General features: G+C 41.9%; 2 protein-coding genes across 3 annotated transcripts; both read right to left on the minus strand.

Annotated features, from left to right (window-relative positions):
- Window positions 1–847: 847 nt before the first annotated feature.
- Window positions 848–6352, minus strand: lgi2a (leucine-rich repeat LGI family, member 2a). The gene is made up of 8 exons (XM_068588400.1): window positions 5898–6352; window positions 5594–5665; window positions 4698–4769; window positions 4206–4277; window positions 3883–3954; window positions 3587–3756; window positions 3210–3374; window positions 848–3110 (listed from the first exon to the last, which is right to left on the minus strand). Exons 1-8 carry the CDS (start codon window positions 6158–6160, stop codon window positions 2293–2295), a joined length of 1704 nt encoding a protein of 567 aa, XP_068444501.1. The 5' UTR covers window positions 6161–6352; the 3' UTR covers window positions 848–2292.
- Window positions 6353–8758: 2406 nt separating this feature from the next.
- On the minus strand, window positions 8759–17606 carry sepsecs (Sep (O-phosphoserine) tRNA:Sec (selenocysteine) tRNA synthase). Of its 2 annotated transcripts, none has more exons than XM_068587783.1 (12): window positions 17504–17606; window positions 16444–16559; window positions 16196–16350; window positions 15654–15772; window positions 15054–15212; window positions 14666–14819; window positions 14470–14572; window positions 14132–14261; window positions 13296–13387; window positions 11405–11498; window positions 11154–11244; window positions 8759–9440 (listed from the first exon to the last, which is right to left on the minus strand). In XM_068587783.1, exons 2-12 carry the CDS (start codon window positions 16555–16557, stop codon window positions 9194–9196), a joined length of 1458 nt encoding a protein of 485 aa, XP_068443884.1. In that variant the 5' UTR covers window positions 16558–16559; window positions 17504–17606; the 3' UTR covers window positions 8759–9193. The 2 variants fall into 2 exon arrangements, with proteins under 2 accessions (XP_068443884.1, XP_068443885.1); XM_068587784.1 differs by lacking the exon at window positions 17504–17606 and adding an exon at window positions 17375–17479.
- Between the last annotated feature and the right edge of the window lie 6492 nt (window positions 17607–24098).

Genomic DNA, 24098 nt, shown 5'->3' on the forward strand with positions numbered 1-24098 from the left:
GGTTTGACCCCGAACACAACTGAACACCAGTCAAGGATAAAACAGCAAGTACAAGGCAGACCGATCTATAAAGGAAATTATTGAAAGTAGCGTTTGCACATTCACAAAAACAAAGGTTTAGCATTTATTTTAGTTTTGTTATACTATTATCATAGAAAGCTAAATAACAAACGTCATAATAATTTGAATTTTGCTAGATTATATATATATATAAGCAAAATAAAGAAGCTACTGCTGCCTCAAGGTAAGACAACGTTGGGCTTAGAATCATTAGGGAAACTAAATAAAAAGGTTGACGTGGCTCCCTTCAGAGGGACACAGTCATCCAGAGACGAGGGAGCACCACCAGCTCACCAGCCTGTTTGTCTGGTCGGAGCACAAAAAAGAAGGGAACGGGCATAATGGCTGAGGTCTGATCACACGACACACAAACAACATTCCCTGAACCATCCAGCTCATAGCTCGGTCGAGTATGAATCCATGAACATAAATACAGCACAAACACTGGTGAAGCATCCAGGCAAAGCAGCAGAGGCTTGAACAACCATCAAACACCGCATCTGGAAACACAGATCTGGCTCCAAAGTCAGTGCTGTCTCATTCAACCACACAACATTCAAGGAAACTCCCAATGCCTTCATCCTGGTAAACTCAAGCACAACAGCTGCCTTCAAACTATTTCATCCAGCATAACAGGTTATAAAGAGGCACAACTGATCAATAAAAGTGTTTTAAAAAGTGTTCACCACAGCAGCTTTTAAACATTTCTTCCAGGAGGAAAGTCTGTTCCATATGAATTGTTGCAGCTTTAGGATCCCAGTGGCTTTTTAAGGCAATGATAAAACACTTCTTACAGTCATACTTTCACACATTTATTTCTGTTTTACAGTATATTTTGAGAGTAACATTCAATATGCTTCAAATAAAATGATACAAAAGAATCTGCATGTTTTAAAGCTTGCATATTCAATCATGTTTTTCATTATTTGCAATACCATTCACTTAATGAGTAGAAGTACTTTTAGACTTCAGAGTTCGTTAGGTTCATCTAGAATTTGGCAAACACCCTCTTTTGAATGTCATGCTCTTGCAAGCTGTTACTTTATTCTAAGTGCAGAGATCTGTTCAGGTTGTTGTGTGACAAACAGGGAGTGGCATTGCAGTCCATGTTGGATGTACTTGTAAGTTAACATTCAGTATTAGTAAGAACAGAATGACAGATGGAAAAAGCCTCTCCACTTGAGTGAATATATTTACATAAACATTTAGTTTCCTTCATTTCTGGACAAACAAAGGATGTCCTTTTATCAAATACATTTGTTTTTTTTGTCCACTGGCTACTGCGGTGAGGAGCCTATTTCTAGTTATAGTCTAAAAAAAAAAAGAAAAAAAAAAAAGAGTTAAATCATGTCGGTAGTATTTTTTTTAAACTTGGAAGTCAACTCAACACTAAATGGACGAAAAGGGCTTCTATCTGCTTTGTCATCTATAGTTCCTCTAAGGTTATTTCATTTTGTCGTTTGTCTAAAAAGGCATCAGCTATATACTTTCCTGAATATTCCTCTTTGTTTACTGTACGCAATACAATCTATAGCACCTACAGTAACATGTTCCACACACTATGGGTTGGGGTCTCGGCCAAGGTAATTAAAGGTTTGTGCTTTCAAGACATTCCCTGTATGGAAAAAGCAAAGGGGTGTGATACTTTATCACGGCCAGGAGGTGGCGCTGTGGGCCCGTCAGAAGACTGAACCCCAGTGCTGATAAGGCAACAATCTGCACATTACCACACAGTATGAGGACATGAGGTGCATTGCACACAACAACACCTTTTACATGCCCAAAATGAGAATCAAACTGAATCTGTCAGCTTAGATCAGGTGTATATTTGTTGGGGTTATAAAACCTTTAGCAGAGGGAATACTAAACCGAAAGATACCTCCAAATAGATCAAATGATATTTCAAATACACCCGCAGGAATGTGAGCTGGAGTTTTAGGAGAATACCAGCCTCCCCTCAGTCTTTGTGAAATGGTAGGGTCTCTGAGAGTCAAGAGAGACCATGAGAAGAGATATTAGAACAAGGCCATTAAGAAATAGTCAGGAAACCTTAAAAAACAAAAAGGATTCCAAATACCACTTGTCCCAGTTCTTATTTGTGACAGAAACATATGGAAGAATTGATATTTGACAGTACATTAAGTCTGTCCTGGTCCTTTTTTTTCCCTTCACAAATATATCTTTTTAGTGGAAGACGTTCGATTGCACAAGGGGCCGATAAAGCACAGCCCTTCACAAGCTCAAGTCAATGATGATGTGCTCGAAGATCTGTGTGTTTCCCTTGAAGCTGGAGGTGAAGATGAAGTCCCTGCGGTCAGTGGGGACCACAGTAAAGGAGCGCGGCGCCTGGATGTACACCTCCTTGAAGCGGTCAAAGAGTTTGTTCTCCTCATCCCACAGGTAGATCTGCGAAAAGGTGTAATCACTTCCCAGGGCCAGGTAGTCGCGGCCTTTGAAAGAGAAGGGCTGGAGTATCATGGAGCCTCGTGAGGGCAAGGCCTGGAGCTCTGCAAACTGTTTGGCACCCCAACGTAGAATTTTGGAGTCCCCGATATAGCGCGTCATAGCCAGGTAGAGCTCCTCTTTGATACGGAAGTGCTTTACTGCCACAACATCCTCCATGTTGGGGATCTCGCCCTGCAGGACAAACTTCTGGTTGCTCCGGCTCCACTGGTAGATCACAGGCACCTGTGAGCGGCTGGCCAAAATAAGGTGGGCCTTCCCATCCAAGTCCAAAAACTCTGCATCTGTGTCGCGGTACCACTCATGCAGGGACTGGTAGGAATAAAAGCCCTTATCGTTCCACTTGTAGAGCGTGGACAGGCCTGCTTTGGAGCTGTCCGCAATCAAAAAGAACCAGTCAGAGCCAATCTGGAAGGCCTCGATGTCATTGGGCTTGGAGATCTTGGACACCTCAATGTCCTGGAACTTGCTGAACCTGCTTTGGTCCTCATCAAACTTGTAGATGTGAGAACCACCAAAGAGCTGAGCCACAATGACAAACACCTGGTCCTGGATGACAACTGACTTGCAACCCACAATGGACTGACCTGGAAGGCAGGGAAAAGGAAATAAACAGGCCATTTTTACACAAGACCAAGGCACTCAACCAGAGCATTATGAGACAGTTTGTAAAAGCATTGGCGTACCTGTGATGTTATCGTAAGTCCTGAAGTTCATTTCTATGTGGTCCCATTGTAAAACCATACAGCTCTCAGCGCTGGGAGCAGCAATAGTCACATAGACGTCGTTCTTATAGCTGAACGTGTCAACAGACAGAGACTCAGCTGCCACAGACTGATGCAGGACGAAATCTATGGAAAGGCACACACTGAATTAAAATCCTCCGAGAACTAACAAAAAGTCAAATAAAAACAATCATAATTAGCCACATTTTATCTGGGATAAACCAAGAAAACTACACTTTTTCCTTTCCGTAACACTTCTTTGGATGACCCAGTTGAGTCGCCTGACACTGATGCCACTTATGATATCGACAAGGCCAGCTGGATCAAGTGTTTCTCACCCGTTGAGATGCATTCATTGTGCAGGCTGGTCATATCATTGAGGCGCTTGTCCTTCATGTCCTCCGGCCCGGCACACACAACATCTGACACTGTGGCATTGGTGTTCTTCAGCCACGTCATCAGCCACTTGGCACGGCAGTCACACTCAAAGGCATTGCCTCGCAGGTCCCTGCAGGAGGGGAGTACTGCAAGTCATTGAGGAGAAGACAAGAAGCGAGGAAGAAGACGTGCAACGGACCCTGGATAGCTTTTATACACAGATCGTGAAGTTACTTTAACTGAGAGACTAACTTACAGCTCTATCAATGAGTCCAAGTCAATGAAGAGGTCTCTGGGCAAGGCTTTGATGTTGTTGTTTGCCAAAGACCTACAGAAATAACAGCACTGAATCAATACAGGAAATTGCACTAATTAAGAATTAAAAAAACTCCTTTACAAGGAAATGGAAAACATGATTCACATATTGTGTTTGAGTCAATGTCATATTTAAGGTTCAACACCATTACTGTAATAAAACGGTGAACTATTTAGCATCACCTAATAGCTTCATTTTACATTTTAAATTAGACATTTTAACGGTGTTTTGTAAAGATTTTGAATGTTGGTGTTGGAACATACAAGTGAGTCAAGTCCCTGAGTCCTCTGAAGGCATATTTGGCTGCAGTCTCCATCTTATTGCTCTCAATGAACCTGTGGAAGATAACAACAACAACGCATGTTGGGTTGAGTGACGATCTGGTGGTGAAAGAAGATGAAGTCATCTACATTTGTGGGAAAAGTTCAGTTCATTCTTCCTCAATAAAAACATTATTATCCAAAATGTCTGATGCCAGCAACAATACTGATACAATTTGTAATCTTCTTTTCGAAATTGGTTTGCTAAATCTTTTCTGGAACAAGGTTAACCACTAGAGGGCGTACAGTTGATACTTTCCTGCCTCATTTTCTCTGAAAGACCAACATCCAACCACAGACAGTAGTAACCTCATGCCCAGAACAACACTTCTAGAAGACTATTCCATGATGTTAGATTTAATGCATCGTACAACTGATTGAATCAATGTGGACAACATGTTTTTAGTATTTACTTCAAATAAATGGAGAACTTACAGATATTCCAGATGTGAAAGGCCTGAGAATGCATCATCCCTTACAGTTGTGAGAGAATTGGAATTCAAAAGCCTGGAAATATAACACAATACATATTAACCAATGCCGGATGAATCATACATGGACCCATATATACAAATGGTACATCATATTTTTTATATTTATATATACATATATATATGATGTACCATTTTAGGCCTGAGTCTGATAAAACAGATGCAATTTTTCAGATTGTGATTTCATATTCAATTAGCAAAATTGAGCCAAAGGGGAATGGTGATAAAAAAAAGAAAAAGAAACGCAGTGGCACTCTGACCACATGTATCTAGCTGTAAATCATCATGTGTCATAGTTAAATGCTCTATATCTGCCACGCCTTTGTTTCTGCTGGCATCACCGCTATCACTAGTGGAGTAACAAAGTACATTGATGGCCTCTGGTAAGTACAATATAGCATGGGAGTGCACTAAAAGCTCAGGATGAGATTTCCATTATACATTTCCAGGTGTCCTTTTAAAACCTTCCCTGCTGATTGCTTTAACGTGCACCAAACAGACTTTGCTTCACTGTACCTAATGCACAACAGACAGCTAGTTACTGTAAGGCAAGTTCATTTTTACTGGACATGCTTTGTAAGCATAACCGCCTTAATTAAGTCATGCTATTACATGCCAAGATTATAGATTATTATGTTTGTGTAGCAAGGTCTCTACCATTTTTTAGTCTGGTGCATTTGTCATGTTAATCACACACATTAAAGAGCCACATTTGTGAAGTCATCAATTTCTTCTGAAACCATAGTTTTGTTCAAAAAGCGCCTTTTTCTTGGAGGTAAGGGCAACTCCTAAACCTCATAACACAGTTGAAACATATGCTGTTAATGACATTACTCTTACAGTAGCTGGAGGGATGGCATGTGAGCAAACATTGCCTCTTTGACCTCGGAGAAAGTCCCATTGACGAGACTCCTGAAAGGAAGAAGCAGCAACGATGAACATAAAGCCACCAAAAGCAAATCAGAGGCTCAAAAGTGATCATTCAAGAGGAAAGACTGCATTGCCTTTCAACATCAGCTTATTAATATGGTGTACGTTATACACAAATCCAGCTCGGGACAACCGGAATTTAATCAAACAAGCCCACATTGCTGCGTATTAAACATGCCTGTTTAGTGAGAACATCTTATGTGGAGCTACTCACAAAGAACTGATGTCGTTGGGGCTAATCCTTGGGACGTTGGAGGACCCGACGCAAATGATGGACTCCCTGGAGCAGCTGCATGTTGAAGGACATCGGAAAACCTTCTTCAAATGGCCCGGTTGAGACAGCAAGCAGAGTGACACCGAAAACAGTGCCCAGATCTTGAGAGTTGGCAGCATCTTTCTTGCCGGGCTTGCATGTGTGAGGTTCTCTGAGAGCACCGATCGAGGCAGATGGCACCGCGCGTTTCCACCCTGCACCATGAAATGCTGCACTGGCTCCCTGACATCAGCAAATCAGCTGCAGCTCCGCTCCGTCCACTTTAATTATTTATTAAGTCAGAGCCCCGCTCGGATAACTGTTTGGTTAAACCACCACGCACCATACACCGACATACAATAAAATACATGTTTTTACCAAGCTGCCACAGATGAGCCGGTACCGCGAACGTCGCACACACCGCTCGTGTGGCGTTCACGGAAGCATTTCAAACATGGATTTGGTGTGTATATAGTTGGCGCTTATCGACATGTTCGTTTTATTATGAGGTACATACATGTATACACTTCCAAAATACATTTTGAATGACGTCAGTTATTCACACATGCACATTGTTGTTGCCAATTCTATTTTTTTTGCAGTGTTTTACAACACACGTTTGTTAAAAAAATATTGATAATCAAATGGCATATGAAAGTCTCTTTATGAGACCGTTTGACTGCAATATGTTGTTTATGAGGGACATGTTACATACAGTAAGCTATACAGTACCCCTCCTTCATAGAGGCGCATAACTGCAGCACCATGGACAGCGCCTCTGCTCAGCTGGAGGGCTTTGAAACTAAATGCAAAAGCTGTCTGATTGGCTGCTGGCATATGAAGACTGCAGCATGTAGTTTTAAAACAATATATGACGACATGTTGGTCCCTTAACGCCAAGTGTAATGTCCCTGCTGGTACCAGTCTGGTAGTTCGTGACGCTATTGATAATTCGGTGAACTGTGGCTCTTCGAGTCTGTTAATCTGAGGCCCTGTTTGTGCCACTCTGGCCCTCCATCATCACTGAACTGTACCTGGCAGCTGCTCAATGCCAGGCGCGAAGGGCCGTTTGTCATTCAGCAGCATCCCTGCGGTGCTTAGGCTTATGATTGAGTGTGTGGAGTGCAGATTTAAGAGATATATATTTGTTTTAAGTCAGTCTATTTTGGTGAGAAGGAATAGAGGTGAACAATATTTTGGGTTGAAGGGAAAACACGAGGCCGCAAATGTCTCTTTACTATTTTAAGACGAAGAAACACTTACGTTCTAATGATAAACCAACCTACTTGGGTCATGATGAGGCCTCGTTTCACCGTAATCAATGGCGTTTGATTTTCCTGAGCTGAGTGCTTGACAATGACACACCGATCACAAGTTTCTCAGCGGCAGCCCTTTTCTAATTTACACACTGCAGCAGACTTGATCAATAGTGGGGAGTTCCTTTAAAATTGGCCGGCACAAAAAAGTGAGTCTGACTCTCTCGATTCCCCCACAGCATTGCTGCAACCTCAGCAAAAGACGGGGGAACCCATCGACAGGAACTGGAGGGAGAAGAGAACACGACATTTTCACAACAGCTCTGCGGATGACGAGGCAGCCAGATTAGTTCACTCGACTCGAGTAATATATACATCATCAGCTGATTATTTCTTACTTCTGACTGGATCTCATGAAACATTTGCCATAGCAGAAGCAGCCATCAAATCAACATTGAGAAAATAGCCGTTATATAAATGCTGCTGTTTGTCAAAGTGCTGCGGAGGCGTGGAGTGCGTTTCCACTGTATTTTGCTAATGGTTCACAGCCTGCAGTTAAAGTGTGCTGATACAGCCTGTATCTATCCGACTCCACTTTCAGAGGCTGCTCGGTGGATTAGGTTCTGCTGTTGCTTTTGCTATACTGCTACACGTGCAGTAAGACCTGCATAACTACATGCAATGACCGTACACTTTGCTCACACCAAGGCCCAGTTTTGGTCCATGCACATCGTGTTTGAACCTGCAGCAGCATCTACTTCACATGCCCTGAGCTTTAAAACAAACAGTCAACCAGAATAATCCGCAGCAGATGAAGAAGATGGGGCAGGAAGAATTTGGACAGCGCAGTATCGAAATATAGATTAGTCTTTAGTCAGTGTGGCTTTAGTCTGAGTCTATTTTTGTGCCTCCGGGCACTCCCTGCTCTGCTTACAAATGAGTGAGATTGGAGAGCAGAGGGAGGAAGACACGAGCCCTACGAAAACATGATTACAGATTGATTCCCCAGGTGAAGTACTGTTTCTTGTGAGTTCTGTTCTTGCAATAATTATCCATCCTACGCTGTGTAACAGTAAAACACAGTATATAACAATCAACTATATAAATGTCTGTATAAACATTTCCTTTACTAAGCACAGGCGTGATCTATATTCGTCATGTCATACATCATACTTAATCGATAATGTGATCCTTGCGATCGCTTCCACGGCCTGAAAGTAAATGAGCTAACCCAATACTGGCTTCCAAAGGAGATAATGGCTCAACAGCTTTTGTATCAGATAACACACTGCAGAGGACATGGCATAACACACTACATCATGAGGCTATATTGTTTCACATATCATTGAGTGGAAAAGCAGCCTAATGTGTTCCCAAAACAGAATGCACATGAAGTAGATGCACAACTATGAGTCTGCCTAAGATTAGCATCCTAAACAATTAACATTCCAGCATTGTTTTTAAACCGCACGACTGGCTAGTCTTCTTGTATACTTCATTTTATAACTGCACCATGCGGGCTGAAGATGGATTTAACTAAGAGAGATGTCACACTGGAAGCAAAGGTCATTTCATATGGTTTATCTATAACCTAACTGAGTCAAAAATTCCCAATTAAGAACAACATATATGGACAATGCAATTGTTTGCGAATGCTTTGGTCCAACTTTCAATCAGTGGTGAACAACTATATGCTCTCCAGAAGCATTTGTATGCAGCTTGTGTCCTTAAATGATTTAGTCACACCCCTTCACAGAGTAGAGAATAATCAGTGACATCAGCGTTTGTAATGAACACCTGCACGCAGTTTCATCGCCAGCTGTTGCCCGCTGGGCTCAAGGTTTTGACCTTATTGCAATGTCTGGTTTGGTAATCCATCAGCAAGAGCCATTTAAAAAACACACACACAGTTCAAATCAGGGTAAGAAGGAAGTGCAGGCAGCAGAGGGCTCAAACTAAGTAGAAATCACTTTAAAAGTGTTCTGATTTCAGCTCAGTCAGTCATTCTGCAGTAGCGTCCCCCTGGCCCGGTGGGGCTGCTGGGGAACTACTTTTGGCATCATTTCCCTCTTTCTTCAGGGTCTTCAAGCACTTGTCAAGCCTTTTGATGCACAGCGTCACATCCTCCCGAGTGATGCCCACAGCTGAGGCAGCATTAAGGTAGGGACAGGGGTATGCCTCAGAGTGGGACATAAAGCCGCGGAACGTGTGTCCACTTATGGTCTGCTCCTTCCCCAGCGGTATTACCCTGGAAACAGAGTTGAAAAACAGGGACAATGTGGTAAGAAATGGATTATTTCAGCGTAGCAAACTACTGTGGCATGGCCAAAGCTTATACTATTCACATAACTAGAGGCAAACAAATAATTTAAACACAAATATGCAGTTTTTATCGAGTATAAAATGCTATTCTCAGCAATGTGATGATTTCTATGTTGAATTTGGAATATGGGGAACTTGTTCGCAAACTATTTTGTACACATCCAGCAGACAGGCAACAACAAAAGCATTCGCTTGGAGGGATGTTTCTGGCTTCCCGACCAATTTAGGTCCAGTATCCGCGCTCCTCTTAGCTGCGTTTTTGCCTCCACTGAGTCCTGAGGGAAATAAGCTGATAAAAGCTCCGATTTGTGGCGCCAACGTTGTCTGTTGTATGGTGTACACTGGGATTTTAGAGCTTTTGAGCACAATAAAAGTAGTGACAGTCAACCGGAAAACCAAAACAATGAGTTGAAAAACTGCAGAACTGCATTGTTAATATTGATTACGTCAGTTTTAAGGATCAAGTTTCTTTAATGGAGATCATGCTTGTTCCGGCTTGCTGGCATCTGATCTGGCCAGGTAACCTTCGGCAGTTAGCGTGTGACTTATTCTGTCAAACTCTGCAGTACTGTAAATAATATGTATGCCACTGAAGTTTAGCCAGGTTTTCCCCACAGTCAGCACAGCACAGCTCATTTCAATGTGGCTAGCTATTCGGGACCGTGAACTTGAGCGACCATTTTGGTAGAGAAAAGCATTGTAAAGAGATGTAGATCTCTTTTAATATGTTAAATAGCACATTGTTGATGTGAAAAAAAGGCCAGCTGACTCTCAGACACTGAAAATACTATGCGCATATATGAATATGTGTCACTGATGCATGACTCTTAAAAGTCAATGCATTACTCATTCTGTATGCTACTGCCAAACATCGAGGAACGAGTCGAGTAAGCTCTGCACTCTGGCCATGAGAGAAATGTGCACATGCTCACTGAAGAAATCAGGAGGGGAAGAAAGGAAGTGTTGAGGCTGTTTGATGTTTTTTTAATGCAATTGGACCATAAGTGCATTAAAACACAAAAACAACACAAAACAAGTATGACATAATGACCCAAATAAATCATTCATCTGGGATACATAAAATATTTAGATGGACTTCCATGCGTAGTAATAAACCATTGAAGGGGAACATGGAAAAATAAATGACAAAAAGTGTGTGGGTACTTTCGCAGCCATGAGGCAGAATATAACAATGAAGAATTGACATCTCCCCTCTCCCTGCTGCTCAGAAATAAGCATGACCAGTGGGAGCGAGAACATGGCTGTGACTGTCAGTGTCGCTGTCCCAGTCGAGACAACACCGCTCTGTGGCTCGTGATGGAAACATGTCGTTAAATTGAGAGGCGGCCCCGGTAGGATGGGCAGTCTAATCATCTAAAGTAGTTTCCTCCCCCCACCCCCCAGATACAGCAGATCCATCTGGCTGATTGCTGACTTCCACAGGCCATTTTCTTTGGCAACGCACAGCTCACCCACGCATTTCTGAGGATGCAGACACAGCTATTTTTGACGTTTATGGCGAGTGGAATTGTTCCCCAGCATGCACAGACACCTCTACCCCCTCCTGTTTTCAGTCACCTACCCCATGTTTCCCATTTCTAGGTCAGATTGCGGCCATGCCCTTTTAAAGTTTTCATACCTGGCTCCTGACACTTGCCGGGTGAACAACATGGAGCCCAGCTGAGTCACCGCCTTGTCGCTCTTGGCCTGCAGACCATCCAGTGACATGGCTAGAGGACACACAGACACAGATTAAATGACATATTCAAGATTAAAGAACTGTAGTCAGAAATGTAGCTTTCATTGCTTGAAAAAGACCACTAAAATAAAATGCATGGACATAACAGAGTCTGCAGATCTGCTGGTCTGAAGCCAGTGAATTGAGCTTACCCAGTGAAATGGGGTTATGTGGGGTGTGAAGCAATCTCTCCCCGTGTGCTGAGGCTAGACTCTTGAGCTCCTGGGCCAGGGACAAATAAATCTCCTGCAGGACATGCAGACACAGAGAAAAAGGCATGGAAAGACAGAAACAGAGGGAGCCGGGGACATGCGAAACAACTATAAATAGGAGCAGAATGCTCCTTTCACACTTTGCCACAGTGTTATTTTTTTGCGAATAAAGCAAATCCACCCACAAGCAGAATGGTCCACGACCAACCCCTCCCTTCCAGCCCTTTCCTCATTTGCCGGACTGTGTGCGTTTCCCTCCAAGGCTCATCACAACAATCTTTCCACCTCCTCCCTCTCCCTTTCCGGCCAGGACCTTCGTCCATGACGCACATCCACCTCTGGTATTAATCAGAGAGGAGCAACACATGCCTGTGTCTAGAGATTTTACCATTAAACACGTTCAAAATTTGATGACGAAGTGTGTTTTGTTCACTGAATACGGGCAGTGCACACAGATGTTATGAGCGCAGGCAAAGAAGCTGCTCGACAACAAAAAGAAGCTGTTTTTTTGTTGCTGGCTACTCGCACCAGAATCCCAAGTGAAGCACATTAAAGGATCTGCGCTCTACAACAATGTGTGTGTGTGTGTGTTTACTGCGCACTCTGCTGACTCATACCTTCCACATTTGAAAACACCAAGAAGGAAAAATATTTTCACTGTCATGAGTCAAACACAAACAGCCTTTCAATGATGTCAAGTGTCTCTAAGTGTCTCTTGTTCTCTTATAACAATGGGTGACTTGACTATCCCTGGAGGAGGGGTGCAAGTGGTGGAGAGAGTGCCCCGCTACGACTCTGCACACAATAAGTGCGTGTGTGAGGACTGAACCCCATTTCAACCCCCCGAAAAACATACACATGGTCTGCTGGCTCTTTGCAATTCCTAGACTTTAAAAAAAAATAGTTCCATGAGGCTGTAAATTAATCTCAACAGATGAAATGTCTAAATTATTTAAAAGCTTTTGACCCTGTGGTGTGTGGGGTGGAGGTTGAGGAAATCACTCAGTTCTGCAGACACCATGGAAAACTGGTCCCGACATTAATTATGCATCATGTGGACCAAGATAAATCAATAACCCTTGATGGGTTCGGTTCACGCGAGAGGCCAGAGGTATTTCCTAAATGTATATTTCTGCTACAGAGTCGGTTTCACGCAGGTAATATTTTGGATATTGTATTCCGTCCTGTAAGTATGCCATTTTTCAGGTTTAGGTCCAGCTTTTGAAGATTAAAGAAGAATCGTGTATTTCTGTATCTTCCAGAGTTCTGAGCGTCAACAGAAACAAATGTAGTCCAGTACATATGCAGTGTATTCATGGTGAAGCAGTTTGGGGGTGTGAGAATGCTGCAGTGCCTACCATTTGAAGAGGGGGATGCTGCATTATGAGCAAGTCTGCTTTAAACCAGGGAGCCACCAGGGGATGTTTTGTGAAACTTCTGGATCAATTTGATCTTCCTAAAGAAAACTCCTCTCTATAGAAAGCTCATTGCTCACTGAGCAGTTGGAAAGTCTCATTCCTCAGTTAAAATGCAGGTAAAGAGCCACACACACACACACACCCACACACACACACACACACACACACACACACAGCATGTGATCCACTGCAATTCAATACAACTTATGTAAGCTGTCCTTTTCAGTCTTCACAGGAAAGATGTTGACACAGCACACATAGAAACATATTCAGACTGACATTGTCGCAGTGTTTTTATAGCCATCCATATTTTTCTTGACATCTGAAAGCATCCTGCAGATATCACACCCTATCTGAAGTATGTGACAAACTATATGTCATATTACAAAAAGGTGATGTGTGAGTGCTCGCACCTTTCTTTCCGACAGGAGTTTCTTGTAGCCGCTGGCTCCCAGAGTGAGAAGGGTAATGAGGACGTCCAGGGAAGGTGAAGCTGATGCTCGACCTGGTCAAAAGATGTTTGTTAAACAGCAATAGGAACTAGGCAGATGTGCAATCAAACCTAATTGTGAATATATACACATATCCACTTCTAAACATTAACCTTTCAACAACAAGAAAAGAAGCATCAGCAGCTGTTAAGATAAAGCATCACGCATGTCTCCATGGCGGACCAGGTATCAGTTCTCTCTCACCGCCTTCATGAGTCCTGCTCAAAACATTAAAAACTGAAACTGTATAGCTGTGGATGAGGGTTAAGGATGGATATCAAATCTCTGATCGAAATGCATCTGTAGCACTGACCATCAAAAACTGTACCCAAAGCATGCATGGAACGAAGAATGTGACCAGTTATTACTGGTCACATGATTTAGGAACTCTTACATCACTGAATGTTGGGAAATTTCAATCAGTCCTTAATGAATACCTACTCTCACTAAATATTTATGAAAAGCAGTTTTTGTACAAAGAAGCATTGAAAACTATTTGCTGCAGAACAAAAAACTATGACAGTAATAATTGTATCATCATGTCACCACTGGCTTCATATGCCTAGATTCACCATATTTTAACTGGTGGAGATGGAAATGTGCTTGTCATTTTGATCTTGAAATAATAACTGCAATGAAATTATGAAAGGAAAGGTAAGAAAAATAAATAAAAGACACATCCAAAATTAAATACACATCCACTTATCTACTATTTGAATTAATTACCTCCAGCATGCCATAGTTTTGTTAATACTCACCGGGGTACATCTGGCTTATCTCCTGTATGAAGGACTCGTCAAAACCCGCAATAATGGCGCCACCTACAGGAACCATGAAGTTCTTGTCCAGGCTCTGTACAAAGGCATCGATTCTTCCGACTCGAGCCCCCTGGTGAAAGACCGCCATGGCAAATTAAGCAACCCCCATATCTGTCACAAATGAGTCCAGTACATGTTGACAGTAATGACGCCTACAAACCACACATTTGCACTCAGAGATGAGCTTCAGTTCAATTACAAGTGAAGACAAGCACAAGTATTCTAGCGCTTCCAAGACACAAAGAGAAGAGAGATAGCTGAGGATGAGCCGTACTGACCTGCTGTATAAGGTGCATGCACTTGGACGACTGCACGCCGTACGCATTGTTAACTATGTGGGGGATATTATGTTTGGCACACACAGCAGCCAGTTCCTCAAGCCTAGAAGACAAGATAAATAATCTTATCTTCACTTGTATGTGTTAATCAACTACTGTGACATCTAGAAAAGGGGGAGGTGAATATGTACGCTACCTGTCGGGGACACGCGGCGCAAAGCAGGACGTTGTTGAGTGAACACACAGGATGCTCTCGGCTCCGAGCTCTTCAATCTTGCGCTCGACTGCTTCCAAATCCGTCCGCAATTCGTCGCCCTCAAGAACATTCTCCACCACCACCGGTTCAAAGCCTGTTCGAGCAGTCAGATGTCAGCTGTTACTGTGTGTGTGTCTGTGAGAAAGAAGCTCACTTCTACCTCGCACAGGGGGTGAAAACGCTAACAGAAAGTACACATGTTTAGTCTGTCATCACATAATTAGGAAATTAACAGACATTTCTTCAGAAATATTCTGAACACAATCGCTATCTGCGGTCATAAGGGTGACAGGATAGTGATGACATCATCACCTGCTGTGATTATCACCTGCTGTGATCATGGCTTTGAAACAGGACTTCTGGTCGATGCGAGGCCACACGATGTAGCGGGCTTTGGGTCGTCGATGACGAAGAGTCAGGAAGCACAGAGTCAAGCTCATTCCTGTTGCCATGGGAACTACAAAGCAGCTCGCCGCACTCCGGACACCTGTTTGTGGTCCAGAAGAAACAAAGCATACTTATGGTATTTCCAGTTACACTTACAAGTAAAAACCTGCATTTAAAAAAGGACACCATAGTGATACTCGGGGGGGTTCCCAAAGTTTAAAAAAATAGCCCTGGTGACATCATCAGAGTTATCCCAGTTTGGATTTTAGACTTAAAATGTAGCCGACGTCAGAAATGGGCTAATGAAAGATGCCACTGAGTTCCATCATGGGAAATGTGGAATCCCATGATGGTGGAGCCTCATGAATACCAGGAACTAAAAGTAAGAACATCTCTGCCTCTGCTGCAGCAATGTTGACAATTTGTCCCTTAGGAATTGCCCGACTTTATAGAAGTGAAAGACTAAATGGCCCCTTAAGATTACCATCAACTGTTCCGTGGCGAAAAAATAACACAAATGCAGACATTAAGATATACACACCCGAGAGCTTCAGGATGTCCAACACCACTGAATTGGTCAACTTGTTAAGCAGACTGGATCCTGCAGCTTTGGGCTGAACAGCAGCAATGTCACCTGACCGACCGATGCCATGGATCAGCCTGCATAAAACAGCTGGATGTCACAACACAAACCGGGAAACAACTTTCCTAATTTGAGGCATCCAAATATGGAATTCCACTGGTGACTAGTAGAAATTTTAAAAAAAGTAAGATGATCTTGATTTAAGATTTTTGTTGCACACTTTAATGCATTATTTGGTAACAATTCCTTATCAACCACGTTCACGGGATCCTCATGAAAATGCTTAAATCAAGAAACAACTGATATTAGATTTGATGAATTTTCACATATTGTTATCAATCGGGCGCCAAGATTGTGTGGCACATAGTGTATAAAATCTGACCGACAAAAAACGGCGTAACAGCTGCTTGCTTGATAAAAATGAGCATTTTTACATAGGACACAACATTATACAGAGTGACCTCGGTGAAGCGTTGAGTTCATGATGTTTAAACTCCAACCTGTAATGCCGTCTCGCCACGAGGCTGGACGCCACCCGGCCCTCCCGCTCTCCAACGCCACAGTTGCCGATGAAGTTGTTGCTGTCCATCACAGCCAGCTCATTCAGGAAGAGCTCTACGGTGCTCTCGCTCCAACCCTCCTCTGGACACTTGCCCTGCAGTGCACATACACAACATGCAAAGAGGACAGATGAGGACAGTTGACCGCGGTGACCTTGAGGAAGCGCGAGGGCAACCGCGGACCTTACCTGCTCCAGCAATTGTCGAATGAGCTGCTCATGGCCGCGGCGCGCCTGGCTCCCCTGTCGAACGTAAGCGGTCGACACTATCCTCTCGCTCAGGCTGAAGTTTTCACTGTTCATCTCTGGGAAAGAAACGGCTTCATGTTATCACTAGCCGTCAACTCTCAGGCACATGTGGGAACATTTCAAACCAAAATACTCGTATGTCCAATATCTTCCTCTCCTCAGTACAGCCATATTTGATCTCATCACAGAAATTGGCATGTTTGTCGGCCTAAAAGTAACAAGACAGTGTTGTGCCAAAATAGCAAAGCGAGAAAGAGAACCCTGAGAGCAAGCACGTTCTCAGCTCTAAATGTCCAATGTAGTGTATAATTTGATGATGATGCTTTTACAAGTTTAAAAGATGCTTGTGAGAATGTTTAAGTTACTTGTTTCGGACATATTTTCATCCCATTTAATGTTTTTAACTCCTAAATATGAATTTTGATATCCGGGTCACTAACCTAAAGGATCTGGTATCCGTCAGACTGTACTTTTCTGTCCTAAAGCACTTCACCAGGTAGTTCATCAAGGGGTTACTAGATCATCAAATATGAAGATAACTGCTCACGAGAAGTTCTCGTGAGCCAATGAAAACAGTTGCATAATGTCTCTTAACATACCTACACCATAATTACCAACCAAGGTTTGGACTTGTAGCTATTTGTAACAACACATCTTCGTTACACACTTTGAACGCTGTGGGCGTTTACCGGCATTGGGGCGGGGTTAGAAATGTTTTGGTTGCATTGTGGGAAAATGTCGGACAGTGTGTTTGATGTGAAACCCATTGCAATGTCTGAAAAGTCAGAAGGCTTTGATTTTAAAACACTTTATCTGTGTGTTATGTTTATATTAGTATACAGCCACAACGCCGCGTGTTTCCCTCACCTACCAAGAGAGGTTTCTCGTCTCAAGACGTTACCCCACGCTCCCGGACCCAATGCAGACTATCAACGAGAAGCACGTGACGCCTATGACCCCAACCCATCTTCCGTTGATGACAGTTAACGTATCTTCTTACCTCACAGCTTATCCTGTGAGACTCCCCGTGTTTCGTACCGTCAACCCGCCTCCAAACTATCGACAGCAGCAGGAAGCAGCGTGGAAAGACGAGCGTCAACACGACGTCACGTCTTCTTCTTCTACTTCTTCTTTTTCTGTAGGGTTTGACGGCAGCTCGGGTTTTGGCGCCATCTTCTGGAGGCAGACAACTCCTGCAGTGTCCGTTTTTTTCATACGTTTTCTAAAATCCTGTAATCAGGGAAGATGACCATCTCACGCCATGTCCACATTTTCTATTCCCACCCCGTTTCTCACAATACCCACTCTACTTTTAATTAAATATAGATGTCTCCCCTTGAATCCAGTTTCCAGCAAATGACAAAACCCCTTGTCATATACTCTTAAGTCTCTCAATTCCGTTTCTTTCTCAGCAGGACTGATGCACCTCTTAGGTTGTGTGACTATCTTTAAAACTTCCCAGATTCATCCAATAGTTGACTGAAGCAGTTGTGTTATTCTGCATGAGCACAGTGGCATTCATCCTGCCTCAACTTGTAGAGCACACAAAGACTCATATGCAGGAAACTGATTTATTTTCATTAGTTTAAGCCTTTTTTCAGTTCTTACAGCTTCTTTCACATCTACCGTCCCTCCATGTTAGCTTTCTGCCTTTTGTTTTATTTTTGCTTTGACTCTGAGTGCAACTTCAGTTACTACTTCATGATTGTCCGTTTTACATAAGACAGGATAGTGGTCACTTAAAGGGTTTTAATTCCTTCCCTTCAACCTTGATTCTAGTCAGATGTCATTTTAAATATGTTTTGTATATTATTGTATTGCTGCAACAAACAAATGGCTTTCAATAAAGACTGTTAAGCTGATATGTTGGTATTTTCATGTCAATGTTTATGTCAAGGTCATCCGAAGCCAATGGCAGAAAGGCATACTGTAACTCAATAAAAATCAAACATAGAACACGTTTGAATATATTTGTTAAGTATATACTGTACTGAAAGACAAAAACAGAACTGTACACAGATTGTTTTGAAATAGTTATGTTTTATTAATTAGTTAATGCAATACCACATACCTACACATTTGATTTTGCCAAGCTTTCAGAAACACATAAAACATGTCATCATTTTCGATTATGACATTCAAGTCAGAATCATTTATTGCCATGTATGTTTTCACATGAAAGGAATTTGTCCTGGCAGCAGGTACATAACCTTTTATGTTTAACAATAAACGGAGTGCAATGACAAGAAGCATGAATATTTAAAATTAAATCTACAGTAAAATATACAATTAAAGTTAAAATAAAGTGCACAGTCAACTGATAGCACTACTTTAAGGTGATTATTTGCATGTTATGAGAACAATTTCAAACCTACATCATATTTATCTCTGAGTAAAGTACCATTACGTGGAAATACTCAACTGGTACTAGTACCTCAAAGTTGCCCTTAAACACAGTACTTGATTAAATTGGACTACTTTCCACCACTAGATAAGGGGGCTGCATGTTTTTTTGAACATGTTCTTATGATTTAGGAAAACATTAGCAGCCTTCAGCCGGCCTAATTGTTATAATGTAACATGTTGAAAATATGGCTAGCCAGTCAGAAATTAATATGATTGTCAGTTTCAGAATATTTCTCAAATTGCAAAAAAAATAGTGTTACATCCACTGTTTGGCATTGCATCTTAAAAAAAAGTATAATCATTTTGCCAGAGATGTAATTTCTTTAGAATAATTAATTTAGACAACAAAATGAAATTAAACCAAAAATACACAATTACGAGACATTAAAAAAAGAGGATCACTCACAGATTAAACAATGCATTTGTTCATGCTGCTTTCTTTTTATTATATTTTGTAATGAGCTGATAACTGTATTGTAATCCCTGCAGCCCCAGTGACACACACCCATGCATTTCTCATCACACAGAGGCAGATTACTTTCAACTTATGAAATTAGATAGATATGTTGATCTGATATTAAATTGTTGTAACTATACACCATATTTCTGACCTTTACATGCATCATAAATGGATTCAAAATGGCCACAATTAAAACCTACATTACTCCACTACAAAGAGGACAATAGACGTTAGGGAACATGTCAGGTATAGATCCATCCATGGATTTGCTGCTAAGGGGAGAGAAAGATGGCAATTTGATGGCATAGCAGGGCTTCCAACTCAACAGCTATGCCAACATCTTGCCTCCCTTCCTGGACCCCATGTTTAAATAGAGGTCGGATGGTAAAGTCCACTCAGGAGCGCAGAGATGACCAACGCGCTTATCACAGAAGACATGTTGGAGTGACTGAAACAAGGAGCCCAACAGAGCCCAACAGGTTTTTCTAAGTACGATATCTTCTATTGTGACAGTGCACAACCACAATACAAAAATACAACTCCACCATTAGGATAAGTGGTCCTCTCAAAGATGGGTTCCACGACACAGGACGGGCCACAATCAAAAAGTACCGAAGAAAAACAACAGATTCAGTGGATGTTAACAAAACAATATGTTGGCCTTATTCCTCGTGCCAGCCTTGGCCCTGGAGCCCCCGTGTGTCCGCACGCTTACCTGTTGCGGTGCGTCGCTCTCTCTGGTCCGTGTGTGTGTGTGTGTGTGTGTGTGTGTGTGTGTGTGTGTGTGTGTGTGTGTGTGTTGGCATCCGGAGCCAGAAGAGTCCGAGTCGGCTCAGGGTGGAAGAGATAAGTCTGTCGGTCCTCCCCTACTGACGGCGCGCAGTGCATGACTGTGGCAGTTCACAGTGCAGTAGGTGTGCTTGGGTTTGGCGGGGCAGCGCTGCCGTGGCGTGGCTTCCTGCACCTTTGGGCGCTGACGAGAATCTAATTGGCCTAATTCGGAACAGAGGGGGGGGGGACTGGTCCACTGAAGAAATCCGTCCAAACCTGTTTGCACTCATAAATCTCCCCAATTCTATCGTAAAACATGTAATATTTTGTCAGAAACAAACTATATATGTGTCAGGGTGCAATTTTCATTACCATCAGGACACATACAGGAGTTAATTTACACGATCACTGGAAGGACTATTACTGAATTTCCTCCATAGATATTATAAATGAGTTTAATAACTTTTTTTCATAAATACCAAAACACTGCTTCTATTCATGACTCATGCTCAGACTAAATGAGTATTAGGCTAATGAGTGATTGTCTTGTATCGTGTGATGTGTCCCGTGTTGTGTATTAATATCTGGGGTATCCTTTGGTTGTATAAATATATAAAGAGCTATACATTTGAGGGATATAGGGATATACACGTTGAAAACTAGCAATAGTTATAAACTCTTGGTTTCTTGCCCTGCGAATATGTTAAATTGCATCAACCCTCGAATAAAATAAATTCCAAGGCAATGTATTCTCTGGCCCCTGCAGTCTCAATGGAAGTGTCCTGATTCTGAACCCCAACATGCTGTGAGTGTACATGTTCATGCTGCTGGGACCAGGTGGTATACCCATGTTTTGTATATTGCCTTTGCAACTAGTGTGAATGTGTAAATGGAGACGTCCCATTCCCAGTTTACCAGAAACCTAACTTGCTGATCCACACAAAATAAACCCTGAGTGCAGATCCAGTTCATTAGTGAATCACACAGAATGATTCAAAAGCTGTCTAGACCAGAAAGCGATGCCTATCCAAGGCAGGAAACATCATTTTGTGACGGACCTCTTTAGCAGCTCCTCCATGTAAAACGTCTTGTTGTTGCTGTCGTTAGCAGAGATACAGTCATTTACACGTGTTTGTCTTCAAGAGACGATGCAGCTGATTCACAAAGAGCCGGAGGAAAGAACATCTGTGAACATCTGTGTCCCACCTGCGAAGTAACGAGTACATTTACTTACTTTGCGTTTCAAAAAGATGCTCCACTTCGGCAAGTTTCTTTATAAATTACTTTTTAGATTAAGATTACACACAAAGTTTAAATAAGAATAAATCTGGATCTCAACCGTTTTGGCTTGTGACCCTTTTCCAAACAGTGGCGTCTCGTCGGGCCTTTATCATCATGTCTGTGAGTCACGGTTCCACCCGATACATTTTCCCCTATAAACGTCTCATATCATTTAATTCAAATTTTTGAGGTTCAAATAGATACAATTATCCATTATTTCATAAAAGAAACAAATAGTGGAGAAATGTTTAAAGAAACATTAGTTTAAAAGCGTGTCTCCTCTGATGATTTTGGGACCTTTTGGAGTTTGCCGACCGAGTTTGGGAACAACTGGATTAAAGTAGCATAAGTTAGCTAACGCTAAATCCACTTTGACCAGCTGAACAGTGATGCGCTACTCAGACAAAATACATCAACGATCTCATAGAGCGAGAAACCTGCAGAAAGTGTACTTTTACTCACAATAAATGAAGTAGATTTTACTGCTATATTCTGCACTGAAATTATACTTTGAGCGTTGTTTTCGTATTGTGAATTTTGTAGTTTTACTTAAGTAGAGGATCTGCACATGTTGTTTTTTATATCACGATTGCAAAACCAGCATCATCTTTCTTCCTCACTCCAGATGTAATCTGCTCTTCACTACATAGATCTATAGACCGACATCACTGATGACAATACTGTTCTCTTAGTTTCAGCTTTTGGGAAAGAGTCAATCCAAGTGACTGGTTGGACTGTTTTATCTAATCTTTAAATCTGCATATGATTAGATATTAAATGTGTGTATGAAAGCGGATGCTCAATACATAACTGTATCTTTTTAAAACAATTTGACAATCCTAAAGTTGACTTTAGAACCTTTGCAAATGATGACTCACTTCCGAGGGTGTCGACACCGGCCACACCTGTCAACTCCCTCAGAGCAAATACTTAAAATTACAGGACGAGACAGTGTTAACTTTTCCATTACGTGCAGTAAGCATTTGTTTATCATGGTTACCGCGTTGTAAATAGAAATTGTAGGTTATACACATTTTAATTTGAGATTTATTGAACCAGGTACATCAAGGTGATGACTCTCCTTTGAAATGTTAGCGAAACAGTTTGATACATAACATGGAAACCCCAGTGACTAACAAGGTGAGGATAACAGTTGTGACATACAATCAATTGCACAAGTTTTTAAAGTTTTTCACGCATGATCTAAAAATAAAACAGGAAATGTTGAAGAAAACGTAGAAATAACAAATGAGTAAAGCAACGCAAAACAACACACACACACACACACACACACACACACACACACACACACACACACGTATGACTATGAAGAGAAGTAGTGACATTTGAACATTTCAGAATAGTTTCTTCTGAAAGGTCAGCTGAGAAACGGTGAGCGATACTGCTTTACTTTCTCCTTATTTGGTGTTATTCCACTGTTTCTGACTCACTTTCAAATGTCATCACGGCATGTCACTGCATTATTGCCTGTTGTTGTCCACCATTTTCCCTGTGTTGCAAACCAAAACCCTCTGTCAGACGACTGTCAAGCTGAATCACGGAGCCACATGTGCAGCAGTTCCAAGTGAGATCAACACTGACCCTCTTGTGAGTCATCGTACGGTCTCAAGTCCACTGAGGCCCCCTTGTTCTTTTCATGAAAGTGACTCCCCACACGAATCCCCCCAAAAACTGCCAAACAGGGCTCTTTTGGTGATGACTCGCCTGTGTCTGAGATATTTTGAAACTATTCTCTCAGCCGGCCTCAGACGAAATTGGAATAGGATTGAGTGAGTGTGCAGGATTTGGACTTGAGCGTCCTCTGAGACGTTTTTTTTTTCTTCTTTTATTTTCGCTGAGTCCGATGCAAGCACACCCTGTGACAGCAAGCAAATGAAGTCACAGAGCAAAGTCTGGCCGATAGTAAGCTGACTCGCCGAACAAGCCGCCCTCGGTGCTACTAACCTCGCCCTCAGGAGCATTTGGAGTTTATTAAAGTTGCTCTGTCGTAAAATGTGAGCTGGAAAAGGGAAAGTCACCACAGACTCAGCCAGCGCTGCCTTTGACTCACAATTTTAAACAGAATCTGGATTCTTTTTGCAGTCAACTTGATGAATCATAGATATATTTTAGAAGCGATTTAACTTCCCAACATCGATATTCTATATTTTCTCTCTGCATATATTAGAGCATGATGTGACAAAACAAGATGGACTTCATCTGGATATCAACTTTACAAGACTTCTTTAGTTCCTGCGTTTCTCTGAAATGAGATCCCTTCCTCCTGTAGTCACCTGCATTGTTCTTCAGAATACCAAGGAAGTGTATCTTGTATTTACAGTAATACATTCACTACGTGGGGATACTGTACAATGTAATGATGGCCTTCTGGGGGCAAAGTACGGCAGATCGTAAATGGATTAAAATAAACGAAATGACAAAAGAAGAGCTAGAGACAAAACAATATTGTCAATATTGTTGAATTAGCATTTAAGGATAAATTAAATAGAATATTTTACTGATAAAAATATGGGTGTAAATGAAACATGATGCAATTTGAAGTACAAAATATTGATTAGTACAAATATTACAACAAGCTTACACAAATTAAGGGACACTCTAAATGATTGCCCTTTAATAATAATAATTATTATAATTATAATGTATGATGTAGAGT

Source organism: Clinocottus analis, unplaced genomic scaffold (assembly GCF_023055335.1).
Source record: "Clinocottus analis isolate CAN_PGR_092001 unplaced genomic scaffold, fCliAna1.0.p SCAF_21, whole genome shotgun sequence".
NCBI lineage: Eukaryota > Metazoa > Chordata > Actinopteri > Perciformes > Cottidae > Clinocottus > Clinocottus analis.

Excerpts from the sequence above, each read along its gene's own strand:
- sepsecs (XM_068587783.1), bottom strand. The coding sequence starts at position 16,557 with ATGAACAGTGAAAACTTCAGCCTGAGCGAGAGGATAGTGTCGACCGCT. Across the intron at positions 16,351-16,443 it reads TTCGACAATTGCTGGAGCAG|GGCAAGTGTCCAGAGGAGGG; the intron begins GTAAGGTCCGCG and ends TGTGCACTGCAG. Across the intron at positions 14,573-14,665 it reads GCGCCGCGTGTCCCCGACAG|GCTTGAGGAACTGGCTGCTG; the intron begins GTAGCGTACATA and ends CTTGTCTTCTAG.
- lgi2a (XM_068588400.1), bottom strand. The coding sequence starts at position 6,160 with ATGGTGCAGGGTGGAAACGCGCGGTGCCATCTGCCTCGATCGGTGCTC. Across the intron at positions 3,375-3,586 it reads CAATGAATGCATCTCAACGG|ATTTCGTCCTGCATCAGTCT; the intron begins GTGAGAAACACT and ends GCCTTTCCATAG. Across the intron at positions 3,111-3,209 it reads GACTTACGATAACATCACAG|GTCAGTCCATTGTGGGTTGC; the intron begins GTACGCCAATGC and ends CCTGCCTTCCAG.